The 16,909-nt window shown below is 44.7% G+C and overlaps 1 protein-coding gene across 1 annotated transcript in view; it reads right to left on the reverse strand.

Moving 5' to 3' along the window:
* Positions 1 to 267: 267 nt before the first annotated feature.
* Positions 268 to 16,909, reverse strand: part of LOC103188138 (tight junction protein ZO-3) — a 30,767-nt gene continuing 14,125 nt past the window's right edge. Inside the window, 15 exon segments of the mRNA XM_007908000.2 lie at positions 268 to 1,634; positions 2,912 to 2,952; positions 4,813 to 5,067; positions 5,590 to 5,690; positions 6,691 to 6,901; positions 7,438 to 7,517; positions 8,433 to 8,528; positions 9,629 to 9,825; positions 10,752 to 10,872; positions 10,875 to 10,970; positions 11,847 to 11,955; positions 13,209 to 13,365; positions 14,423 to 14,507; positions 16,187 to 16,245; positions 16,809 to 16,908. Of these exon segments, the coding sequence (XP_007906191.2) occupies positions 1,538 to 1,634; positions 2,912 to 2,952; positions 4,813 to 5,067; positions 5,590 to 5,690; positions 6,691 to 6,901; positions 7,438 to 7,517; positions 8,433 to 8,528; positions 9,629 to 9,825; positions 10,752 to 10,872; positions 10,875 to 10,970; positions 11,847 to 11,955; positions 13,209 to 13,365; positions 14,423 to 14,507; positions 16,187 to 16,245; positions 16,809 to 16,908 (1,805 nt within the window). The 3' untranslated portion in view covers positions 268 to 1,537.

Here is a 16,909-nt window from a genome sequence, read left to right on the forward strand (position 1 = left end):
CCGATAGTAGGGCGGTTGGGGCGGGGGACGTGGAGCAGACCGGAGCCAGAGGAACGGAGGGTACGGGCAGGTAGGTAGGGGGATAGTAGGTTGGAGAGGTAGGAGGGAGATCAGCACTGCATCAACACTTCTGTAAAGGCAATCAAACAAAAGTTGCAAAATTATACATCCCCAAATGCTATTTAACCCGGACGTGCTTTCCACCAGTACATGTGCTGTTGGGGAAACGAGAGAGCATTGTTGGTTCAGCAAAGCAATATTTAAAGATTTTCTAAAAATGTACAGTATTTTATTGAAATACATTGATAATCTTACAAAATCACTTAGCATATAGTTTTGGTTGAACACAGTAACTGTTTACCAAAAGAAACTACCACCATTCTTACTCCCCAGCTGGAGTATCACATCACCCTTCCAGTTTATAATAATAATAATCCTTGCATTTGATATAGCGCTTTTCACGTCGGGAGGACGTCCCAAAGCGCTTCACAGAACACACTGTAAAGTGAATTGACTGTATATTTGTGGGCGAACACGGCAGCCAATTGCGCACAGCAATGTCCCACAAACAGTCGTAGATTGAAAATGATTTTCAATTTAATTATTGTTTTTGGTTTTGGAGGGATTATTATTAGGCTCTGTGTGGAGTAAGGAAACTTGCCCAAGGTTTGGCCCTCTGCCTGGAATTGAACTCAGGTCTCTCACTTGCAAAGCGAGTGCTCTAACCACTGAGCTACAGGACTCCACAAATGTATATTACATAACAAGATGTTGCTCATTTCTATATTAAAAGTACAACCCTCTCCCTACCTACATAGAGACAGCCCATTAACGAAATTGACGTTTCAGTTTATGCTGCCTATTAACCTGAGCAGTACAGCTCTGAGCTGCTATGCACTTTTGTGGCATCCAAGCTACTTGCCCACATAATGAGTAAAAGGTGGTCAGTATTTGGAGGTGATTTTGAAAGGAGTTGCTGACTGTATTGTTTTTTTTTTGTTTCTTCGGGTTGTGAGCTGAAGTAGCACAGAGAGAGAGAGAAAGTTGCAATGAGTCTGACAAAGGCCCACTGATAATTGGTAAACAGTCAAGCTAAATTATGTTGGTTTTGTACGCACAATAATACATCTGGTCTGGGAAACAGGTCCACATTGAAGGTGAGAAAGGTTAATCTTCTGATCTATGGCCTTGGGTTAGAGGGAGTTTCAGGGTCCGTGTTAGTCACTGTTTATGATGTTCTTCAATCACTTCACCTCTCAGAAATTGAGATTATGTGAATTCCCGTAAAGAAGTGATATTTACTCTCCAGATATGAACTAATTGGAACGAGATGTTTATATTCCTGGAATGCACAAAGAATCTTAGCAGCTAAAATCTTCCATTCAGCAAAACAGACAACCATAAGAGATTTACACCTGAGATATAGTACTTTGCCATGTGGAATTATATTGATTCCCTTATTTTGAATTACAGTCACATTTGGCGAGTGGTTGGAGATGTGAGAGGTTCTGTGTTTCGCCACCTGATGTAGTTTCTTTCACAGTTCAGTCGCTGGACCATTCCAATCATCTTCGTCCGAGCTGTAGTTGGTTCTCCCATGGTTGTGATGTGTCCTGTGGTCCCATTTGTCAGATCTTTTTAAGAGATTGAATAATAACAAATAATAATCCTCGCGTTTGATACAGCGCCTTATCACGTCTTCAAGATGTCTCAAAGTGCTTCACAGAATAGACTGTAAAGTGAATTGACTGTATATTTTGTGGGCGAACGCGGCAGCAAATTGCACACAGTAGTGTCCCACAAACAGTCATGGATTGAATGAACAATTTATTATTTATTTTTGGAAAGAATTATTACCCCCAAAAAAGTGATCCACCAATCGACTAACAACCGGGTTCCTACTAGTTTGATAGGTAAACAGGCGGGTGGAGTTAGGAAACTTGCCCAACCTTTCGCTGTGCCAGAAATCGAACCCAAGTCTCTTGTTTGCATGGCGAGTGGTCTAACCACTAAGCCAGAGGAATAAACTGATCTTTAGGACCAAACCCCCCCCACCCCTCCATTGTCATCCCATTCACAAACGCTGGCCTACAGTTCCACAGAAACAGGCCAACTTCCTCTATCTTGCCAGTGTTTCATGTGTGAGCTTCACCAGTGAGTGCTGAAAGCATACCCACGCATATATACCTCCCAACAAGGGGAGGGTGACTGAATAGTCACCAGTAAGTACAGAACAAATCCTGTGTGGATTCTTCAGCAAGAGAGAATTTCCCCCCATATCCTTGGGTATTGGTAGCAAATTGTATTTGATTTTAGAAGGTACAACAGTACCAGTGTCTAATTTTATAAGGGTTGAGTTGGGAGCAGAACACAGAACACGCCACTCATCTACTTCTATTATTAGAGGAGGAGTTCATAGAATCATAGAATTATACAGCAGATAAGGAGACCATTCGATCCATCGTGCCTATGCTGGCTCTTTGAAAAGAGCTTCTAAATCAATCCGCTCTCCCCATAGCCCTGCAAACTTGTCCTGCCCAAATAATTATCTACTTCTCTCTTAAAAGCTGTTATCAAATCGACTTCCGCCACCCTTTCAGGCAATGCATTCTAGATCCCAACAACTCGGTGTCCTCGGGTTACCGACCCACTCGCCAGTGGAAATAGTTTCTCCTTGTTCACCCTATTGAATCCCCTCAGAATTTTTAAAATTTATATTAAGTCTCCTCTTAACCTTCTCTGGTCCAAGGAGAATAATTCTCGCTTCTCTAGCCTCTCCTGAGTTTGCAGTTGTGGCTTCACTGGTTTCCACAAAATCTAATTAAGGGAACAGAGTCACAGCGTTTACTGGAATTTGGTCACTAGTGCCTTGATCAAAATAGAGACAAAATGTGTAAACGAGAGCACTCACCGTGGATACTGGGGGTTCTTGTACTGTCCCCGTGGCTGTACCTATCAAAAGAAACCATAATGGAATGGAATCAATCGAGTTACATAGAGCAAAGTAAGAAGGTATCATTCTGGTACAATGATGGCACTCGAGCTTTTGAGTCAGAGGGTTGTGGGTTCAAGCCCTGCATAGGTACTTGGAACCACAACGCCACCTTGCATTTATATAGTGCCCCTCATGCAGGGGAGCGTCCCGCTTAAATCGCATAGTCTAAGGTGACATTTCCAATGCAGTCCTGAGCATGGGGGGGGATTTGCATTGACGGAGGCACTGTCCTTCAGATGAGACCTTAAACCAAGGTCCTGTCCCTGCCTGTTCAGGTGGATGTTAAAGATCCCATAGCACTATTTGAAAAGAGAAGGGAGTTTCTCCTGGTGTCCTGGCCAACAATCCTCCAAATAAAATTGGTCACTCATTCGATGGTTGTTTGTGGGACACTATTTTAATAATAATCCTTGCATTTGATATAGCGCATTATCACGTCTTTGAGACTTCTCAAAGCGCTTCATAGAATGTACTGTAAAGTGAACTAACTATATTTTTGGGTGAAACACGGCACCCAATCGTGTACAATGACCCACAAACAGTTGTGGATTAAGAGACCAAGTTATTATTTTTTTTGAAGGAATTATTACCCCCGGAAAAGCGATTCTCCCAATCATCAAACAACTGTGTTACTTCCAAGGTAAACATGGGCATGTGGAGTAAGGAAACTTTCCCTACGTTTTGCCCTGCCGGGAATCAAACCCAGGTCTCTTGCTTGCGGCACGAGTGCTCTAACCACTAAGCTACAGGACTGCAATTGGCTGCCGTGTTTCACCTACAAAATACAGTCAATCCACTTCCCAATGTATCCTGTGCAGTGCTTCGGGACATCTCAACATTACATTAGAATACATAACAGAAACAGCCATTCGGCCCAACTGGTGTCTGCCGGTGTTTATGCTCCTCCTGCCCTTCCTCAAGCATAATTCTATTCCTTTCTCCCTCATGTACCTATCTCGTTTCCCCTTAAATACATCCGTGCTATTTGCCCCAACAATTCCTTGCGGTAGCATGTTCCACATTCCCTCTACTCTCTGTGTGAAGAAATTTCTTCTAACTTCCCTGTTTGATCTATTTGTGACTATTTTATATTGATGGCCCCTGGTTTTGGTCTCCCCCACAACTGGAAACATCTTCCCTATGTCGACCCTATCAAAACCTTTAATCATTTTAAAGACCTCTATCAGGTCACCCCTCACCCTCCTCTTTTCAAGAGAAAACAGTCCAAGTATGTTCAGGCTTTCCTGATAGGTATAACCTCTCAGTTCTGGGAACATCCTTGTGAGTCTCCTTTGTACCCTCTCCAGTGCCTCTACATCACTTCTATGATGTGGGGACCAGAACTGCACACAGTATTCTAAGTGTGGTTCTATAGTTTACCATAACTTCCCTGCTTTTCACTTCTAACCCTCTAGAAATGCCTGGTTTGCCTTTTTTATGGCCTTATTAACCTGCGTTGCTACTTTTAGCGAGTTGTGTACCCCAAGATCCCTTAGCTCCTCTACCCCATTTAGGTTTTTATTTTTCAACGACTTGATAACGCGCTCTCTCAAATGGAAGGATTAAAAGGTGCAATGAAAAGGACTCTGGAGAAAATGAACCCAAAAGGCATTTTGTTATAGCAGTTCCTCTTCAGATTTTGGGCGAATAATGAGCAAAATGCTTTCAACAGAGACTTCTGATACTCCACTTGCTGTCCTGAGTGGGATTGATGTTAGTATAACTGGTAACAACAACTTGCAGTTACACAGCGCCTCTCATGCAGAGTAGAGTCCCAGAGCACTGAGTTTGCCAATATCTGTCAGTGAAGCCCTTACCTGTGCCAACAAGTTTTCTGTTGAAACCCTGGTGTGGGGGACGGGGCTGTGGTGGGCTTCGTTCCTCACGGGCTCAGAGGACCTGGAGATGGCGGGTACGCCCATGTAATCGTCGAGCTCGTTGTCGGTGTACCCACCGCCCTCAGCGTCCGTGTCCTCGTAATCGCTGGTCATTCGGCTGTCGTCACAGCTCAGGTAATCCATGCTGATGCTGGGCTTCAGTATCTCCAGCTCCTCGTTGCCTCCTTCCTCGGTCTGAGAGCGAACAACGTCAAGAGAGTCTTAGCAAAGTGCTCACAACACGCATTTGAAGATCAGGCCATAAAACCCACCTTGGAAGGACCCCACCCATTAACTCACAATAAGGTTCGTCAATCATCCACATCACTGCAGAACCTTGCAGTCATGCTTGCCGTTATAACAGTCACTACGCTTCAAAGTAACTCATATGAGGTATTTTTGAGTGTATTTCATTTGATATGCGGCTGTTACAAAGGCAAGCTCTTTTCTTTAAATCATAGTACAAGTTCTATTGATTTGCTCATCTCATCCAAACAGTAATAAACAAGGTTTAATTGAATCTTACAGCACATCTTACATAACATAACCCCAGGCCATTCGGCTCATCGTGACAGTGCCATCTCTTTGAAAGAGCTACCAAACTAGTCCTACTCCCCCGCTCTTACTCCATAGCCCTGCAAACTTTTCCTTTTCAGTATTTATACAATTCCCTTTTGAAAGCTTTATTAAAGAAGTTTTATTAAAGAAAAAAAATACCTTTTCTTCGGAAAACCAGACAGGGTGAGACTGCTGTTCCTTGATCACCGAGGCTAGATTTGAGAACCACGTCGCAGGAGCCGAGTTTAGGTTTATTGTGGCTGTTGGGATTGGGGGGAAAGAGAAACAAAATCCATGTGATAAAATCTCTCTCAGTTATTCAAATGAGAATAGAATCTAAAACAGAAAATAAATCAGCTCCTGATTACTATCTGCTACTCGTCAGCAGGACTTAAAGGGAAATCAGTAACTGGGAAAAGGGATTCTTGCCACTCAGCTTAACAACAACTTGCAATTATACATTGCCCCTCAGGGTAGTGTCCCAGAGCGATCAACTTTGTTAAACCTTGCATGCCAAAGACCTAGAAAGTAGGGTTCGTCCTAGCGGGACAAGCAGTGGGATGATCTGGGGACCCCAAGCCTTGGCTCTTGCCAATTTGCACCTGATACTCTATGGAATAAGATAAGCAAGTGTGCAGTGCATTCTAGCTTCAGGGCAATTTCCATGGGTAGTGTTTTACATATGTGGAACTCATTTGAGAGCGCTCGTGTTTCTAAGTCATACGAACGAGATCATCTGTAATGTCCACCGTTCAAAGCCCTGCTAACTTCATCAATCTGCACACCTCTTTCCCCTTGGCAGGCACTGGCCTGCTCCACATCCCCTGCCCTGCCTGCTCCACTATCAGTGGTCGGGCCTTCAACCTCTCTGCCTCCACCCTCTGGAACTCCATCCCGGAGTCCCTCCACCTTGTCCCTCTCTTGCCTCCTTCAAGGCCTGTCCCAAGACTCTCCATTTCAAACATGCCTTTGGTCATCTTCCCTCCACCCCTCCCTGATCTCAACCCACAGCTCGGGTGCAAACTCTTCAATGTCCAACACTTCGGGACGTCTTCCCGAAGTGAAAGGTGCTCTGTTTGTTGTTCTTGTTGTTGTCTGGCCTAACACAATAAAATAGTTTAGGAACATAATAGATGCTGCATCAAATCAAGGATTATTATTACAATGCAAAGTCCGCAGGTGGAACTGCACTCCAGCCTGAAGGAACGGGAGACAGTTAAAGGGAAAACATTGGCAAAGGCCGCTGGAAGATTTATTTACCTGTGAAGAGGTGAGACCAGTGTTTCCTGAGTTTCACTGCCTGAGTGTAGAGTCTCTTAGAACTTTTCTTGGACTCAGGGCACAGACGCTGACGGACGGCTTTCACTTCCTGACGGTTCTCTGGGTTGAAGAAAACCACAATGGGGTACCACTTGACGTAATTGAGCCGCTCGATGGCTGGCGGTGTGATGTCCAGCAAGCCGTGCTTGTCCTGCAGAGGAGACGGGGGTTACATTTCTCACCTTCTGTAATTCATCAGAAATCTCAAAACGTTTTTCTTTCATAATTGAACGGTGCCTCGTCAGCTGATCTCAGGCTGGGTCAGCATGCGTGACGTCAAAGTTAATTCTGAGTTTGTTATCCTCCTTAGGATAGAGTTCAAAATCCTCATCCTCACCTTCAAAGCCCTCCACGGAGCTGCTCCCCCCTCCCTCTGCGACCTGCTAACTTTCATATAAACCTGTCCGCTCCCTCCGCTCATCGGGCTCTGGCCTTTGGAGCTGTTTCACAGTCCATTTCCCTTGCTCCATCCCTTGCCTCCTTCAGGGCCAGTCTCAAGACCCTCCTCTTCGACCAACCGCTCGTTCAGTCACCCTTCTACCCACACTCTCCCCCCACTCCACCCCTCCTGATTCCAATCTCCACTTAAACTGCATTTTAGCGCAGAACAATTCACAGCAGTGAAAAATTTGAGGGAATATGTAGAACTGCCAACCTGAAGCACCTGGAAGGGTTTTTTTGCCTCACCTTCTGAGCTATAAACTTGACCGTCTCAAGCTTAATAATGGATGATGAGTAGTCAGCATCAGGGTTTCTCCGCACCGTTTCTGGAAACGACACATCTCAACATTAGAGAGATATTGGTGCAGTTATTACATTACATCTCCGGCAACCAGCCTCGGAGAAGTTCTTCACCGTCTAAAGGCTTCAGACACCAGGGGGTGCAATTAAGTAAGGAGCAAGTAGGGAATGTCAAACAGACCTTTTTTTAAGAAAACACGCAGAAGGTAATAGGAGAGTTAACAGGGAGATCATGGAAGCAGATGTACTGGGTGACTCTGTTGATTAGGTACCTTACTGGTGGTGTGGAACATGTTTGTAGGCTTAGCCAGTTGCACACAGCAATAGTCCCACAAACAGCCTTGAAGTGATTGACCAATTTTCCTAGGAGAGGACACTGGGAGAGAGAAACTCTTTTTTTGAAATAGGGCCATGGGATCTTAAATGTCCACCTAAACAGGCGAGTGGGGCCTCGGTTTAACGTCTGCAATGCAGCACACTCCCAGGCTCAGAGGCGAGAGCGCTATCGACTGAGCTGACACACGGATTAAAGGATCTGGTGTGAAGGAAGGTGATGGGGTTAAAATCAATCAAAATGGAACAGTCATTGGGCTAAATTCACGTTCCTGATCCAAAAATTTATAGCAATGTAAAAACAGCAAATAAACTTAGAATCAAATAAACCTAGAATCCTACAGCACAGAAGGAGACCATTCGGCCCATCGTGCCTGTGCTGGCTCTTCGAAAGAGCTGCCAACAAGTCCCACTCCCCCATCTTTCTCCATAACCTTGCAATTGTTTTCGTTTCAATTAAATATCAAATTCCCCTTTGAAAGTTAATATTGAATCTGTTTGCCCCGGCCTTTCAAGCAGTGCAGTCCAGACCGTAACAAGTCGCAGCGAAAGAAATTTCTCCTCTCCCGTCTGGTTCTTTTGCCAACTTGACCCTAAGGGATACTCACGAGCGAGCTCGAACTTGATGGGAAGGTCGTCGGCCAGGGTCTGTATGGCAACATCTGAAATTGGTCCGAGAATAACTATCGGCCGTTTAAAACTTGCTGTAGATAGAAAGGCAGTGAGTAAAAGCCAAAGATTGAGCACAGTTGCTGAAAAATTACAAAACTTGTAAACTTATATATATATAAGAACTGTAGTAGGATATTCAGCCCCTCGAGCCTGTTCTGGCATTCCATTAGATCACTTTTTAACTTTTTAAAAAAATTTGGGTGGAAATAATTCAAAAGGGCTCATTCAATAGATGACATGACAACTTAAAAAAAAACACATGAAGGCTTAACTGAAAGAGTTCTATATCTCCCCTACAAAATAACACAAAACCATTTTAACAATTTTATCGAATGACAATGAGGGTTTAGAACCTGATCTGACATTGATGCACTTCAGTGGCTGCTTCTCTGAACTTTTCTTCCATCATCAAAAATCCCCATTCCACACACTCTCGCACCTTCCCCATCTTCACTGTGTCAAAACCTAATCATTCAATCCCCAGGACCACAAGGCTCTGACCTCCTTCGCTCATTCCTACAACCTAAACACTTTTAAGATCCGAAGGAATCTCCTGCTTGTCTGGTGAAGACCTTTCACTGGCTTCGTTCACCCTCTGAGTTTGGACTTTCCAAAGCTCAGCCTTAACCATCTGTCCTCCTGGTCCTTCCTTTTCAAAGTATCTTTGCTCAGTGCCTGCTGCACGGTTGTTAGTCTCATGGACGTTGAATGACAGTCAGAGTCTTGTGGAGGCTTGGAAGCTTTTGTTAAACTTCTTTGAGAAAGGACATTGCCCAGACCCCAGTCTGTGCTCTTTTACTTTCCATCAGGTCAATGTGTAAAAAATCTACACCACTCCTAGCTAAGAACGTAAGAATTTACTGGCAAATAAAGACCAATGTCCATCGATTTCACCTTCCACCATCCTGGCAGTTGCTTGACATGTCGTGCCCCAAACCATATACTGTGTCCCCAGATATTATTTTCTAGCAGCAATTTATCCAATTTGTTCTTGAAACAAAACGACATTTTCTGCTTCCGCTGTCAGTCTCCCGAGGGAGCCTGTTCCATACGTTTACTACTTGCTACTGAAGTAACATTTCCACCAGCTCAACGTGTAAGAACCTACACCGTTCCTATCTGCGGGCTGTACCTTCTCTCAGAGCCACGTGTTCATACGGTGGGAATCTGCTTTGGATGGTGAGGTTTGAAAGGTCGTCTCTGCTCTTTCGCAGGTTTTTCTTGGCGCCCCTCAGCCCGCGCATCTTCCAGAATTCTGCCCTCGGTCCTGTCGAAGAGTTCGAGGAGGCTATTTTCTGAGTCATCCCCACCCTGACAATTTGCTCCGCTCTGCGGGAAAATAAGCAACAGGGCATCACTGAGGGGGACCGGGCCACAAAATCAGTCCTTTTTTTTCTTACAATAAATAATAATGGTTGCATTTGATAGAGCACATTTTCACATTGTTCAGACATTGATAAGACGTGATAAGGCACTATATCAAATGCAAGGATTGTTATTATCTCAAGGTGCTTTGTGGGTGAACATGACAACAACCAATTTGCACGCAACAATCTTCCACAAACAGACAATTTTATTTGGGAGATTTTTGTTGGCCAGGATACCGGGCGAGAGAAACTCGCTTCTCCTTCGAATAGTGCCATGGAATCTTTAACATCCACCTGAACCTCAGTTTTAACCTTTCATCCAAGTGACCGCCCTTCTAACAATGCGTTCAAAGTACCGACAGAGGGCTTGAATCCACAAGCTTCTCTGACTCAGAGGCAAGAATGCTTAAAACTAAGCCAGGCTGACACTTCAACCCCCCTCCCATTCAGGAAACGCCTGGAACTTCAACAACTTGAGTTTAGGTAGATCTAAATGTAGCAAACCTCACTGGTACCAAATTAACATTTGTAAAGGCCATGTTCTACATTATAATAGAGGAACTGCGATAGAAATGGGAACATATTTATCACAATCTGCTTTGGGGGCAGTTTTTAATGTTTTTTTAAAAGAATTTGTAGTAAAATCTGGGTTATTGAGGAACCTTAGATTTACCATATTGAAATACAACAAGCAAGCTGAAAGAAAGTGGCCTCTTAAGAGACACTTCATAGAATCATATAGAACCTTATAGTACAGAAGGAGGCCATTCTGTTGGCTCTTTGAAAGAGCTACCCAATCAGTCCCACTTGATGGTCCTGAGTGAATGAGATTCACTGATTACAATCTCTCACACCCTTTGGCCCATGTTCTCCCCAAGGTTCTCTGACCTGCTCTTGTTGGGGATAGTGCCTCTGTCCTGCTCTTTCAGGTCGTGTCCGATTCTCACGGCGAGCCAGGTTCCCAGCTTGCCCTTGAACATGGTGTCCACCACCCGGAAAACCTCTCCCGCGAAAAGGTCAACCCACGTGGCTCATCGGCCTCATGTTCAAAGTGCGCTCGGATGTGGAAGGAATCTCCTACATTGGACTGCATCATCTTCGTATAAACTGGAAGGAGAAGACATGGAATTTTGGCATTTATAAGCAGCTCCGTAATGGAATTGAGGAACTAAACACAGAAAAATATTTGTCCAATCTTTTTCGCAGAGAGTTGTTACAGTCTGTAATGCACGCCCTGAAAGGGAGGTGGGAACAGATTCAATATAGCTTTCAAAAGAGAATTGGGTAGGTACTTGAAAAGGAAAACTTTGCAGGGCCATGGGGTAAGAACGGGGGAGTGCGATTAGTTGGTAGCTCTTTCAAAGAGCCGGCACAGGCACTATGGATCGAATGGCCTCCTCCTGTGCTGTAAGATTCTATGATATGATAAGGTGGCAGGACGAGAGGGTGTTGGTTCAGTATTGTGAAGGGCAACTTTGGAAACAGGCAAAAGGAAAAACAAGTACACAGTGGAGTCAACGGCTGCAACACGTTATCAGACAGGATGGCCGAGGCCAGGAGACACGTTAAAGGACAACTGGATGAGATAATGGGAAGACGCAAGGGTGGAGAACCTGGAAGAATGAGATCAGGGGACTACAGTTGCCCTCAGGTTCCTAAGGTTGGCGGGGGTGGAGGAGTGGGAAGTGGGGATGCAGGGAATAAAACCCAGCTAGGGTCTATTTTCCTTATCGCTCTTACTGCCACTGACCAGAGGTTTTCTTCTGGAGGGCAAGTGGTTGTGGGGCAGCACAGACATTACTATTCTCACTGTGGCACCGCTTGCTGTCCTGCCATCACCCCACCTGAGATCACACATGAAGAACGGTGGCTTAGGTGAGATCCCAGAGGGTGGTCAGTAGGCGATGAACTGAAGACCAGGCACCAGTCAGTGGTACCATAGAGAAGAGAAACATTAATATGATATAGAGCAGCTCTACTTACTGTCCTGTTTGCTCTGAGCCAGAATTTCCATTTGTTCACCTCTCGGTATGTCCAGCAGAAAAAGGATAGCTTCCTCACGTGTGAGGTTTTGAAAGTTGACGTTGTTCACCTGTTCGATAAGAGGAATGAGGTACAGATCAGTTTATGGGAGGGTGTGGGGGGATAGGACAGCACAGCACCCCAAGATGATCATTCGGAACCCAGCAACAGGAACCCATCACCGGCTGCCACTGGCTCAAGCCAGCAGAGAGGCTGGACGTTAAGAAAGAACTTGCATTTTATAGCTCATGATCACGTCACATCTCAGAGCACGTGTAGATATAGTTTCTGTGGAAGCCATTTGCACAAGCAAACTTCAAACTTCAACAAACAGCCAATGTGGAGGAATGTGGCCAGGACTTTGGGAAAAATTCCCTTTTTCTTTTCCACTAGTCTTTGAAGCCCACCAAAATAGGCAGACTCTTACACAGGGTCAATAGGATGCCTGGTACGATTTTCCAATATCATAGTTGACTGTTAGCCCTATTGAGGTTGTGAATTTGATTTCCTGGCTGTGTTGAGTCGGATGATTTCAGCTGAGGCAGCAGCTAGGGTCACAGTTGGCCTCAGTTGAGGGGAAAAATCAGCTAATGTTCCTGTCCCTGATCGCTGCTCCTGTTGGAGACTTCAAACACGTACTACACGTAGGAGTCCTGTAGCTCAGTGGTTAGAGCACTCGCTTTGCAAGCGAGAGACCTGAGTTCAATTCCAGGCAGAGGGCGAAACCTTGGGCAAGTTTCCTTACTCCACACAGAGCCTAATAATAATCCCTCCAAAACCAAAAACAATAATAAATGGTCATTTTCAATCTACGACTGTTTGTGGGACATTGCTGTGCGCAATTGGCTGCCGCGTTCGCCCACAAATATACAGTCAATTCACTTTACAGTGTGTTCTGTGAAGCGCTTTGGGACGTCCTCCCGACGTGAAAAGCGCTATATCAAATGCAAGGATTATTATTATTATTATTACACAACGCAGCGCTACCCCAGAATGTCATTGGAGTGTCGGCCTAAACAATGAACTCAAGAGGCCCGATGTGAGGGCTTAAACCCACAACCTTCCTACTCAGAGGCGAGAGTGCTGCTAACTGAGCCAGGCTGACATTAGCTTTAAAGATGCTGCTCCTGTGGTCAAAGTGCTTGCAAACACTCTTTGGTCCAGGCTCACCCATGAAGAAGAACAGTTTGTGTGGACACGTGATCAATCCCACGGAACCACAGCACAGGATCAGGAGGGAAGGAAATTAATAATGGAAAAGCTCTAAAGGGTGTGAGGTATAAGATTGAGAAGATTGAAGAATCTGGACTTGTTTTTCCTTACTTTAAGAATCTGATCTCCTTTCTGGATGCCTTGCTTTCCAGCAGGGCTTCCATCCTGAACTCCTGATACAAATATCCCCACATCATTGCCTCCTGCCAGTTGGAGGCCAACACTGTCATCCTTGGTGAACCTCGCCATCTTCATGTCAGGGCTGTAGCTAAACAGCAACACATTACATTACAATGAACAAAAGGCAAAAGATCGCAGATGCTGGAAATCTGAAATATAAACAGGTCGCTGGGAACACGCAGCAGGTCAGGCCGCATCTACGGAGGGAGGAAAATGAGTTAATGTTTCAGGTCGATGACCAAAGGTCATTTTCCTCTCTCCATAGATGCTGCGTATTCCCAGCTTCTTCTGTTTGTATTACATTACTGTTATGGGGAGCCGTTGACATTGGGATTGATTTCAACTCCTGAATTATCTTATCAAACATCATCGAATGGTGGCCTAGTTGGTAAAGACACTAAAGTACAGCAATAGATCATACAGACCAGGGGGTCGCAAGTTCAAATCCTGGTTTGTGCTGATTTAACCTATTTGTACCAGAGCAAGTTAGGGCTATGATTTATAATTTCAGTTAGGGCGTGGTGGGGGAGGGGAGAGGGAGAAAAAGGTTTCCGCTCCTAATTACTACCCGGGATGTTGGGATCAGTTTAGGGTGGAGGGCAAGGGGGGGGATGGAGGAGGGAAGATGACCGAAGGCATGTTTAAAGAGGAAGGTCTTGATATGGGCCTTGAAGGAGGCAAGAGAGAGAGGGAGTGGCTCTGGGATGGAGTTCCGGAGGGTGGGACAGAAGGCTGAAGGCCCGACCGCTGATAGTGGAGCGGGCAGGGCCGGGGACATGGAGCAGGCCGGAGCTTGCAGAGTGGACTTATAATGGACAGGTTGGTTTTAATAGGTGGCAGAGATAATGAGGAGCACGATTGTGAAGGGATGTAAAGGTGAGGACAAGGATCTTGGACTCAATCCTCTGGGAGATGGGGAGCCAGTGAAACCCATGGGGTGATGGCTTTACTATCCGGGTCATTGGGAGGAAAGACCTAATCATTTGCTCAGAAAATACACAGTCAGTACTTTACAGTACATACTGTGAATCAATTTTTTAGACGTTCTCCCAAATGTGAAAGCGCTTGATCAAATGTAAGGATTATTATTATTATGATCGGATAATTATTGATCAATTCCTGTTAAAAGAAAGGTTCCAACTTACCCAGCATTATATTCATCTTTCAGTTTTGTGAATGAAGGCTTTACCGGGAGAGAGTAAATTGGATCTTCACTGACTGAGCTCAGCCCTTGAAGGTGGGGATAGAAAATGAAATAATTCACTTTAAAAAGCTAACTGTTACAGAACCACAGTACAGGAAATCAAATCACTCCAGCGTTTCGTTCACAAAATACAGTTAATCCATTGTACAGTATATTCTGTAAAGCTCTTTGAGAGTTCAACAACGTGAAAAGGTGCTACATCAAGGGCATGGATGATTATTATTATTGTTATCATTATGTGATTGAATTCATCTTTCCAGCAAACACTGGAATGTGGATTTCAATCCTCAAAGATTGTAGATTTACTGAATGACACAGTGGGTTAGAGACTGGCTTTGCACATCCGGGATCAGTCTTTAAATACAGCCTAGACCGACGTGGTATAGAGAGAGCTTCACTCCTGCATCTCACCTGTGCTGAGAGTGCTTGATGTGAGGGGCTTTGAGACGTCTCAAAGATGTGATAAAGCGATATATCAAATGCAAGGATTATTGATTCAGACACCATCTAAAACGAGACCTTGCTCCATTTGCACTAACACCCTCACATCAATGAGCACAAACTTCACCCAAAAGTTTAAAAATTGCTAATAGTAATCTGCTCATGCAAAGCTTCTCCATTCACAGCAGCAAAACAATTATAATAATAATCTTTGCACCTTTCTTATCAAGGAGGACGTCTCAAAGCACAGGTCTTATCTGAAGGAAAGGCACATCTAAAATACAGCCCTGGATTGTAGGGGCAGCCCAGGCATTATGAGTTCAAAGTTCCAACATGGGATCAGTCATTAAGATCAATTGCCATTTGGTCAGGATGGTAAATGCCAACATGTGAAGCTTAATGTGGAGAAATGCGATGTGATGCAATTTGGGAGGAAGAATGAGGAGCGGCAATATAAGCTGATGGTACAATCTTAAAGGGGGTGAAGGAACAGATACACCTGGGTCTCATATGAGTAAATGTTTGAAGGTGGCCGGACAGGTAGATACAGCTGTTGAAAAAAGCATATGGGATCCTAGGCTTTATAAATAGGGGCATAGAATACACAAGTCAGGAAGTTATGATAAACCTTTATAAAACACTGGTGAGGCCTCAGCTACAGACTGGGTTCAGTTCTGGGCCCCACACTTTAGGAAGGATGTCAAGGCATTGGAGAAGGTGCAAAGGACATTTACCAAGATGGTACCAGGAATAAGGGACAAGGTTAAGAGGAGACTGAATAGAATTTTTCAAAATTCTGAGAGGAATCGAGAGGTGAACAAGGAGAAACTATTCCCACTGGCGGGTGGGTCTGTAACCCGAGGACACCGATTTAAAATAGTTGTTAAAAGAAACAGAGGGGAAGCGAGAAGAAATTTTTTCACACAGCGAGTTGTTGGTATCTGGAATGCGTTGCCTAAAAGGCTGGTGGAAGCCAATTCAATAACAAATTTTTACAAGAGAAATAGATAATTATTTGGAGAGGACAAGTTTGCAGGGCCATGGGGAGAGAGCGGGGGAGTGGGATTGATTTGGAAGCTCTTTTAAAAGGGCCGGCACAGACATGATGGGCTGGATGGCCTCCTTCTGTGCTGTATGATTCTATGTGCAACTTTCATCTCTAGCAATCTGCATCCAACTGCTGATCCAACAACAACAACATGCAATTAAAGCATGTATAATGCAGGGTAGCGTCCCAGAGCAAGTCAATCCACTCGACACTCACCGGGAAGAGGTTCAATGGCTGTGGGCTTGTCCACCACGTCCGCTTTGTTGGTTTTCAGGCTGGTCAGTAAAAGAGAATTAAGTCATTTTGGCAAAGGACAGGCAGGCATGATGACATGTTCAACATTCGAGAGTTTCACAATTTGCATTCTGTGATTCAATCGCCATATGGAGCCGTGATCCATGTGGTTTTAAGATGCTTGTAGCTTGTAATTGATTGCACAATAAACCTGATGCATTCGAAATAACCCGGGTAATTAGCTTTAGCTTTCCTATAATGCAGTTTCCTGTGCAAGGAGACAAAAAGAAAAAGGACTGTGATCTAGTTTAGGATCCAGTGACCACCACGCACCCACCTCCGCTTACCCCATTCCACAAACACCCACCACTCACCCTTGTGGGTGTGGACATTGGGTGAGGGCATGATCAGGTTTGGCTGTGATGTTTGTCATTGTTAAATGGCCAGGGAACACTCACAGTGCACACCGACCGAGGTTCTGAGTGAGATATCACAGACACCTGTGGAATGGAGCGCAGAGGGAGAATACTGGAGGTCAACAGACATCAATGCCTCCAATAACTGAGTGGGTTGTTAGGAATCTCTCTTTAGAAAGCCCAAATACCGTTCATTGTTCTTGGTCTCCCTCTCAGGATTTCGCTCGACCGGTTTTCTCCTGCGCTCGTCCGGGGAATCCAAGGGGTCAGGCTCCAAGTCTGAAATATC

The sequence above is a fragment of the Callorhinchus milii genome, unplaced genomic scaffold, assembly GCF_018977255.1.
Source record: "Callorhinchus milii isolate IMCB2004 unplaced genomic scaffold, IMCB_Cmil_1.0 Scaffold21, whole genome shotgun sequence".
NCBI classification, from domain to species: domain Eukaryota; kingdom Metazoa; phylum Chordata; class Chondrichthyes; order Chimaeriformes; family Callorhinchidae; genus Callorhinchus; species Callorhinchus milii.